A 9,785-nucleotide genomic window follows, 5' to 3' on the forward strand; every position below is an offset into this window, starting at 1 on the left:
CAAGACGAGGACCTCTAGAAAACCGGACTAGACATTAAGTGCTTTTAAAAAAAAATGTTATTATTTATTTATTTTTGTCTTAAAATGTTTATTATTGTGGTGACCGTTGGCAGCAGGCGAGGATGCCCCCCCCCCCCCCATTTTTCATCTTGGTTCCTCTCCAGGTTTCTTCCTCGTGCTCAAGGGAGTTTTTCCTTGCCACTGTCGCGCTTGGCTTGCTCACTGGGGGCTTGGACTCGGACATTTGTAAAGCCGTTTGCGGCAACATCTGTTGTAAGAAGCGCTACACAAATAAACTTGATTGGATTTGATTTGATGTGAGATGTGTGTAAAAGAAAGAACGGCGCGGCGTGACTCGGCGCGTTCACGTGCGGACGTATGCACGCCTGTCTCACTGTTTTCTTGTAGCGGAGCCTCACGCATCTGCAGGTGTCTGGGTTTTCTCCTGTAGTGGGCAGTTAGTGCGAAAAAGCCACTCGATATCGGTCGAGGGTTTTGAGTTATCTCTTTCGTTCGCCAGTTTTTCTTTGATGTGAGACCATGGTCGCGAGTGCATTACTCGCGAACACTTCAGCTGAGTTTTTTTCGTCTGTTTAATTCGTCACTGGCCAAACAGTTGCGTGTTAATTGTGTGGTGTCTTCGTGTTAAATAGTTTGACCACGTTAATGTAATCACACTAACTTATTTATTCACTTTAATGAAATCTGGTTTAATTATTAATTGGGATTAGTTAAGCACCTTTAATTATCTCTTCCTATCCCTCTCTGTCTCTGCTGGAGTATCGTCTTTCTCTGTTCCTCTGTGTTTCTGTCTCGACCCTCACTCTTTCTATTTACTTACTATTTACTTCTAGAATACAAAATGCCACGTTTGCCATTTAAAATGTCCACACTGTATTTTCAGGCAGTATTATTTGATCTGTTTAAAAATTCAATTTGATATATATTTTTTTAATTGTTTTATTTACTCACTTGGAAATCGTTTGCTTTTACGGACCACAACTGTATTGCAAAAAAGCACAGCATAGTCTCCGATGTTCTGAATCGTTTCATCTATTAAATTAACACGGAGTTAAAAACGAATTGTTGATGTAAAAACTCAGTCATTACGAGTAAGACTTTCTGTAATGAGAATGTATTCAAATGTATTACGTCCACTAATTTGTCTGATGTTATGGGCGAATACAAAACGAAACTAATTCCAAATTCACGGGCTTGTGATGGATTCCTTTTCAAGATTGTTAAATATATATTGTTAGTGTTTTTCCATGTTAATAGCCCACAAAATGTATATGGAGACCTATATGTAACAATCATTTATTCATTGGCTGCATTTCCATGCATTTATTCTGAGGCTGTGCAGGAGTGTACCGTCTGAAACAGGAAAATGTGAGAATATCAAGGTCTGTATTTAAAAACAAGCTATTTTACAGTTAGCGTCATAGACTGATATGAGCCTCATATAGCAAAAAAACAACAACAAAAACAAACAAATACGGAAATGTTCATCTGTGCGGCAAGTTTCGAAAGTTCCGCCAGTTGCAACATTAAAGTCGCTATTAGGCTGTCCTAATTTGCATACTGGGGCGGGGTTAGTTCTTCCAAACTACCTTATTGGTGTGTCCGTTCCTGTGATTAGCTTGCTTTGAGAGTTGACATGAAAATAAATATCTTTGTTGTCCATATAAAGTTTAGGAAATTATTATATGAGCTATAAACTTAATGGTTTCAGGCAGTCTGTATCCTCAATCCATTTAGGTTAACTTAGCTTGTCAAGTTATACAGTATTCTGGAGCCCTAGACAGAACAAATGCTTAGACCCACTCAGGGGTGTATATTAGTAGCAATGGATTTGAGAGTGAGTGTGTGTGTGTGTGTGTGTGTGTGTGTGTGTGTGGTGCTTGAGTAAAGTGATCTGTGCATTATGAATAATAAAAGTCCCGAAGCCCACCCCCCCTTCTTCTACTCACCTCACTCTCTCTACTTGTCTCTCTCGCTCACTCTCTCTCTTCTCATACCTCTCCGTTTTCACTTGCTTTCCTCCCTCCTGCCATGTGACTCCCTCTCGGCCCAGAAATTATTCACGAGCTCTGCCGCCTTGGCAGGACCTGCGCCGGAGGCCCCGCAGAGCTCCGTGCTGGGGCCCGCTTCCCGCTGCACAGCGGTACCCGCCGGGGTCATTCGGTGTCACCCTACACCTCAGACGGGCAGCGCTGGCAGCGATACCCCCTCCGTCGCCGGGCTCTCAGCCCCAATGAATAAAAGATGCCCGAAAAAGTGAAAAAGAGCCCCGAAACCGAAGAAAGGGCCAACGGGGAGGACGGTGGGGAGACGCAGACGAACGGAAAGAGCGGGCCGGGAGCCAGCGGAGACGCGGACGGCGGCGAGGGCCGACGGAGGCAGTCGAGCGGCCGCGCGGCGGACGCGGACGGCGGGGCGAGGCAGAGGGGCGGGACGGCCAAGGGGAAGGCGCAGGATAAGGGGCGGCGCGGCCAGAAGGCGAGCGGCACTGCCGAGGACGAGCGCAACAGCAGCGAGCCGCCCCACGGGCATCGGGCTGCGCGAGAGAAGCCGGCGGAGGGCGAGGGGGTGAAGGGAGAGCGAGACAGGAAGAGGGCAGCGAGTGCGGGGGGCGACATGAGCTCCGAGGAGCGGAAGGGCAAGGATGGGGAGAAGAAGAAGAAGAAGAAGAAGAAGAAGAAGCCGGCGGAGGAGGCCGGGGACGACGAGGCCGCGCAGGAGGAAGAGGAGGAGGAGGAGGAGGAGGAGGAGAAGAAGAAGAGGAAGAAGGAGAAGAAGAAGAAGAAAGGCTCAGACAGCGACGAGGAGAAGAGAGGCAGGAAAGGCAGGAAGTCGAAAGGCAAGCAGGAGAACTACGCTGAGCTCTACCAGCAGGAGCTCGTGAACTATCACACTGATGAGTCTGACGGGTATGAGGAGGAATACTATAAAAAGAAAGGTACACCCATCGCTCTCGCACTGTTGTTCTAGGAACGCAGAAGAACAGCCTCAGAAGCGCAGCCTACACTCTAGTGCTGCTCTTTCACCCCCTTAAAGCTCCCACTCTCTCATTCTCATTCTCCCTCTTTATGTACGGTACTTTGACCCAAGAGTGCTTTGCTGTATTATTTCTGTCTGCTGTTTGTTGATGTCTCAGAATCATTCTCTCTCTCTCTCTCTCTCTCTCTCTCTCTCTCTCTCTCTCTCTCTCTCTCTCTCTCTCTCTCCCTTTCTTAGTTTCTCCCGCACTCACACACAGCTGTTATAGCTTTTCTGCTGTAATTGTGTAAGGTGGAAGAAGGACAGGAAATAAAGAAATGGAACATTTTACTTTTCAATTTGGGAAAATTCTCTTACACTGTGCAGACCTGCAGAACTCAAGTATATTTTTGAACGCCTCTGTTTCCTTGGCTGTCATTTCCTCATGCTTGCTTTTTTGTTGACAGACATCTCCAGTGGGCTAATTTGGTTGGCCACTGTCTGCATAAGCCATCTTTGATTAGCAGTTAGCTCAGCAGGTCTGCTGCAGCTGGCAAGCGGCCCTGCTTTTTAATTAACCATATTCCCTATAAGCGTCCTTTTATTGGCACAGGCTCGCTCTGATGGGCGGACAGCCCCTGGCAATGATTCCCGATTCGCCCCATGCCAGGAATAGCGAGGTGGCTCAAGCGCACAGGTGCTTGGCAACATGCTGGTGGGGAGATTTGAAGCAGACCACCACCTCCCTATGGGCAGAAACCCAATGCCCTAATCACTCTATTCATGTGGTCTTCTTATGTTCATGCAGTTCTGGGAGGTGTGCTGGTGTGCTCGGTCACGCGTGCCGCCTCGATTTTCAACAGACAATGTCGCTCGAATGAACGGGGACCGTGGCTGTGGAAGCAGCCCGGCCATCTGGGTAAGGCGAGTGGGCTTCAGTCGCAAGCCGATCGGGTTCTTCTAGAGTGTCAGTAAACCTCATGAACAATGTGTGGCGCGTAGCGACGTGTGAATGCGCCCGGCACACGTTTCAAATCTGATCGCCCCAACTGTTCTCCTTTTATTCTCAGGCCGAACGCATTTATTTCATCAAGCAACTTAAACAGGGTTTTACAACCGGCGTTTACAGGTTCTAATGGCGTGAATTACTTTTCGAAGAAAGAATTAGTTATACTGCATGTTAATTTGCCACTGTCTTGCTGTCATTTTTAGCAAACGTGAACATAACACGACTTTCAAAAAATAATATGCTTTTTTCCCCTTCGTGTAAATAGGGCCCATGGTAAGAACTAAGCTGCAGGTTGGAGGGGCTCCTTGATACTGATCCAGGGCCAGTTCTCTCTACTTTAACCCAGGTCAAATTTACACGCAGGACGTTTCATTCACAGCACTGTCATTGACAATCCGTAATGTGAAAGTGACTTAATTTATTTCACTCATTTCCTTTCGCATATTGATTGCTCTCACGGTGAAACTGAAATAACGTGCGAAGTCAGCGCAAGGAGACGCGCGTGGATCTCGCGTGCCCAGACCAAGATACAGTTTGCTCGCGACTGGCAACAACTCAGAAATGAATCCTGCCAGTTGAATGTTCTTCCTGCTGAAGTGGAGACAATTATATAAGAAGGAAATACAAAAATAACATTTCATAAAAACATCCCTGTACGATTATAACTGGTCCAGTAAAACCGATTTCCAGACAGTAAAAGCTATGAAGACCAGACGAAACGTGTTTGCTTGACTCAACCAAGCCGTCCATATCAGATGACATCTGTCGTTATTTTTTTTTTTACAAGTCAACTTTTTCATGCACCGTGTCCTGCTATTTTTAACCCAGTATTTTTTTTTCTCCTACTCACTCCTTCTGGATCCTTCTATAGCTATTGCCCTCCTGCGTTCTGAACAAGATTACCGGAATGTTCTCACCCAGCGATCTGGAACGCAAGCTATGCGGTGGAGGACAGACCGTAAAATGCATATTCATGCCAGTGGCGTCTTTGATCGGGAGTGAAGGACATCTTAGCAGATGTCTGAGGGGCAAAACAGAGCCTTTGCTTTGGAGGTCAAATCGACCAGTGGGTGACAGCTTAAGATATCCCCTGACCAGGACCGTTCCCAACTTCACATTTCTCAAATCACTTTTTTGTTTGCTCTTAAAACAAACGAGCAAAGAAGCATGCAGAAACTGGTACTGATCTTACAATGGAGCGATGACGTGTGAGACTCACGGAGAGTTTATTGAACACACACGTGCACACACACACTCACGCACACACTCAACAGGGGCTCTTCATACAACCTGAGCGTCGCTGTCCTAGGCTTCCATACAAACATCTTCTTCCGAGGCTGCTGATCAAAGGACAGCTCGACTCCGCAAGTATTTGCATTCATCAAGACCGCAACAGCCAACGGGACTGATCCCAGAACAGCCCTTTTCCTCGGTGCTGCCTGACCCGCTCGGCCCTGGAGGGAGGGGACCGTAACAGGAGGACGCCCCCGTCTCGCTTTCGCCTGGTTGACTCGGTTAAGTTACGGCCATATCGCTTTACAACCCTCTCTGCCTTCACAGATTAGCATGGAGGAGATGTTGGGTTCGTCTTAGTGCTGCATTCTGGACGACGTCCAGTCGGGCGAACACCGGTCAGGGCAGCGACGTTTCCGCCTCCGTTTAACGAACGTCTGCTGAAAACTTGGATTTCGGTTGGATTGGTCAAATGATGTGGTAATAGTTCTGATGGTAGAGGCATGCACCCATAATCCCTTGCATCTCTGAGCAACCTTTTTCTCTTTTTTTTTTTTCCCTCCATCCTCTCGCAGTGTACGAGGTGGTGACGGTTACGGGCGACGTGAAGGGAGCAGGCACGGATGCCAACGTTTTTGTCAGCTTGTACGGGGAGTACGGCGTCACGCCGAAGGTTCACCTGGCCAGCAAGTGAGTCCGCCCGCCGTCTGTCCGCCGTCCCTTAGGACGCGATCCTAGCGAGCGCACGTAAGCTCCTGCCTCTCGAGGTCGGGATGTGAACATAGGACGGACGGACGGACCGTCGACGCAGATCCAACCCTCGGATGTCCCTACAGCCGGACCGAACATGGAGCAGTGGAAGGTTTGCTCCAAACAGAAGGTTTAGTCTTCGCCACATCGATGGCTGTCTTCACCTTCGACCCGTTAGGCAGAGTTTTGGCGAAACAGCGCAGGGCATCAGACAGTTTATCCGTAATATCCCGCAGTCAGGGTTTTTTAACATGTTCTACGATTAACCTAGCTGAACGAGACCGTCGGAGTGACCCTCGCGACGCGTCCACGGGAATGAGAAGATTTTGTGGCTGGATTTGTCCAGCGTTTACATTATAAAGGGGTGTTTAAGAAAGAATAATGCAGTTTCCTGGTCCAGTGACTGAGGACAGCAGGCCAGTGATCTACGGCTAGAGGAGCTGGGTGTGAAGGATGTTCCCAAGGAGTGGACTGAATAACTGCGTTCATCTATATACGCGCGCATGTGTCCGTGCATCAGGGTCTGCTGCAGAACACGGGGCCAGTGGGGTGATGCTAACTGTGTGTTAACTATTTCTCCTTTTGTTTCCCCAGCACTGAAAAGAGGTATTGCCTAAACAAACAAACAGCAAAACAAGAAAACCTACCCAGTGACCCCTGCCTGGCGTTGCATTGCATTGTGGTCGTGATGTTGTATAAGGATGAGTTCTCGGTGCTCAGACTGTGGCCTCTCATCACATCCATTAAGTCACGCGCACACACCTGTGCTCCAAATCACACATATGTCCAAATATAAACATGAAAACAACAAAAAGAAAAAGACACGTTTCATGGCGCACCACGGAGGAATACACAAATGGCACGCAAAAAACAGCGGCATTGTCCATTTTGCCATGGTGAAGCACCTGCGCCTATACAGCATCACCAGGTTTACTCATCTGGAGGTAGAAGTAGATCATGTGACTTCCTGTTCTCATTCTCAGCCAATGAGAGATGACAGTGAGATGATGCTACTTCTGGCTATATATCTCTGTAACAGTCAGAAACGTGCACATGCAAGTGCAGATGCGCATGCACGCACATACTCTCACACACCCACATACACACACCTGCCCACCCACACACACACACACACACTATGACAGCATGTCCAGTAAATTTCGACATGCGCGTGACGTCCGCATACGCTGTAACATGCTGTTTATTGTGAGACTCAGCAAAACTCTCTCTACGCTAATCAGTCGACCTGACACTAATCAATAATCAATAAACGCATCCGACATTGATTAGTCTGAGAGAGTTTTGTCTTGCCCAGATGAGGATCCCTGACCACGCAATGCATGTTGCATAATGACTTCCAAAAAACCCCCCTCAAAAATCCTTCGTGCTGAATCTGTCAGCTGGCACAACAGGGCTCAGAGCTTAGAGAAAAACAAACAAACAAACACAAGCTCTAACGTTTTGTCAGCGTTCCCATTTTGATAGGTTTGTGCTGGTGTTTCTGGGCTTTGATTGGCCAGCATGACGGTCAGAATGCAACATTTTGGAATTCAGATGAAATTTGACAGAGCTGCCTCGTCTGCCTAAATTCCATCATTTCCAAAGTTTGCTGATGATGTGTGTATCCGTGCCACATACAGTGTGAGTTTATCTTCCAGAGGTTTGCATGCGCGTCAGCGTGAGTGTGCGTAGGTGCGCGTGTGTGTGTGCAGACAAGGCCGTGTTATTCAATGAGTGTTTCCATGAGGAATTTGAGCCATCATTGTGTGTGTGTGTGCGTGTGTGTGTGTGTTTGATTAATTTGGCCAGAGCTTGGATATATGTGTAATTCATACTGGGTGATTTTTAATTCATGCAGTTTCCCTTTTGATCAGTGATGGACTTTTGCAAGAGTCAAAGCAAGGGGCCGTAAACTGATGTATCAGCCGGTGACAGGGACCCCCGCCCCCCCAAACACAACAGACACCTTAGAGTCCACCAGTGAGGGTAGAATTTGATTGTGTCTCAGATTCGATTGCATGGATCAGTTTGTTAGTCTGCGCGCGCGTGCGTGCGTGCGTGCGTGCGTGTGTGTGTGTGTGTGTGTGTGTGTGTGTGTGTGCATGTCTCTCTTTTTCTTTTTGCCGTTCTAGGTCTCTCATCCATCTCTCTGTTTTCATTCCAGGAGCAGAACGGCTTTTGAAAAAAACAAGACCGACGTCTTTCGTATTAAAACTCACAACGTTGGGCCAATAAAGAAACTCAGGTACACCGACACACACCCACACCCACACACATGCGCACACAAACGCAGACACAGGCACACACGTACACACTCGCCCCCAAACAACTGCCAGCGGTCTCCCAGCAAGCGGGCCTGTGTTTAGAGTTCTCCCGTGATCTGTGTTTCCTGCTTTTAAGGATCGAGCATGACAACACCGGCATGAGCGCCAGCTGGTTCCTGGACCGCGTCATCTTGACGGACATGAGCAGGCCCCACCTCCGCTTCTTCTTCTCCTGCACCAATTGGCTGAGCCGGGAGGAGGGGGATGGCCTCACTGTGAGATACCTGCTGGGCAGCCTCAACCCCATGGACATCCCCAAACGTATGGCATCGTCGGCTAGAAACGTACCGTAGCCAAACGCACGCATTCCATGTCAGATATGCATGTGATATTCTTAATGTTCGAAACGACATAAAAAGCTGTTAAATTAGCCATTTCTTTATCTCATATAGCAGTTACCAGCAGTTACAAATGAAGGAGAAACATATTACTAAATAAAGAGGAATCTGTATCACATACCACACCACACTGACCCACCTGGACGAAGGGAGGGGAAATTATGTTAAAATGCTATTTGTCGACTACAGTTCAGCATTCAACACTATCATCCCCTCCCTACTCACTACTAAGTTGGGAAATCTAGGACTGCATACATCCCTGTGCGACTGGATCTCCAACTTCCTAACAGACAGACCACAATCAGTACGGGTGGGCAACTGCTCCTCAACCACCCTCACCCTCAGCACTGGAGCTCCTCAGGGTTGTGTCCTAAGCCCCCTGCTCTACTCACTGTACACCTACGACTGCACAGCCACTTCCAGCTCTAACATCATTGTCAAGTTTGCTGATGACACCGTTGTCGTGGGTCTGATCTCGGACAACGACGAGAGGGCCTACCTGGAGGAGATTAAACACCTGGAAAACTGGTGCCAGGAAAATAATCTCCTCCTAAACATCAGTAAGACAAAGGAGCTGATTGTGGATTGCAGGAAGAAGCAGGAGCGGCACTACCAACCTGTGAGGATCAGTGGAACCACGGTGGAGAGAGTAGATAGTTTCAGGTACCTTGGAGTTCACATCTCGCAGGACCTGTCCTGGTCCCGCCATACCAACTCCCTGGCAAAGAAGGCTCGTCAGCGTCTTTACCACCTCAGACGCCTAATAGACTTCAGACTGCCCTCCAAGGTACTGCGGAACTTCTACACCTGCACTATTGAGAGCATCCTCACAGGGAACATCACAGTCTGGTTTGGGAACAGCACCAAGCAGGACAGACAAGCACTCCAAAGGGTGGGGCGTTCAGCAGAGCGCATCACTCATACGAAACATTCTGACCTGCAGAGCATCTATTACAAGCGGTGCCAAACTAAGGCCAGGAGGGTTGTGAAGGACTCCACCCATCCCAACAATAGGCTCTTCTCTCTGCTGAGGTCAGGGAAGTGCTTTCGCTCCCTGAAGACCAAAACAGAGAGACTGAAGAGGAGCTTCTTCCCACAGGCCATTCGGGCCCTGAATCAGGGAAACTGATAAACTGTGGGGACCACCACCAC

The 9,785-nt window shown here is 48.3% G+C and overlaps 1 protein-coding gene across 1 annotated transcript in view; it reads left to right on the forward strand.

Annotated features, from left to right (window-relative positions):
* Positions 1–2,265: 2,265 nt before the first annotated feature.
* Positions 2,266–9,785, forward strand: part of LOC113590192 (lipoxygenase homology domain-containing protein 1-like) — a 44,946-nt gene continuing 37,426 nt past the window's right edge. The window contains exons 1-5 of the mRNA XM_035521729.1: positions 2,266–2,959; positions 5,797–5,911; positions 6,566–6,577; positions 8,136–8,216; positions 8,372–8,556. Of these exons, the coding sequence (XP_035377622.1) occupies positions 2,266–2,959; positions 5,797–5,911; positions 6,566–6,577; positions 8,136–8,216; positions 8,372–8,556 (1,087 nt within the window). The remainder of the gene's footprint in view (positions 2,960–5,796; positions 5,912–6,565; positions 6,578–8,135; positions 8,217–8,371; positions 8,557–9,785) is intronic.

This window comes from Electrophorus electricus, chromosome 22 (assembly GCF_013358815.1).
Source record: "Electrophorus electricus isolate fEleEle1 chromosome 22, fEleEle1.pri, whole genome shotgun sequence".
NCBI classification, from domain to species: domain Eukaryota; kingdom Metazoa; phylum Chordata; class Actinopteri; order Gymnotiformes; family Gymnotidae; genus Electrophorus; species Electrophorus electricus.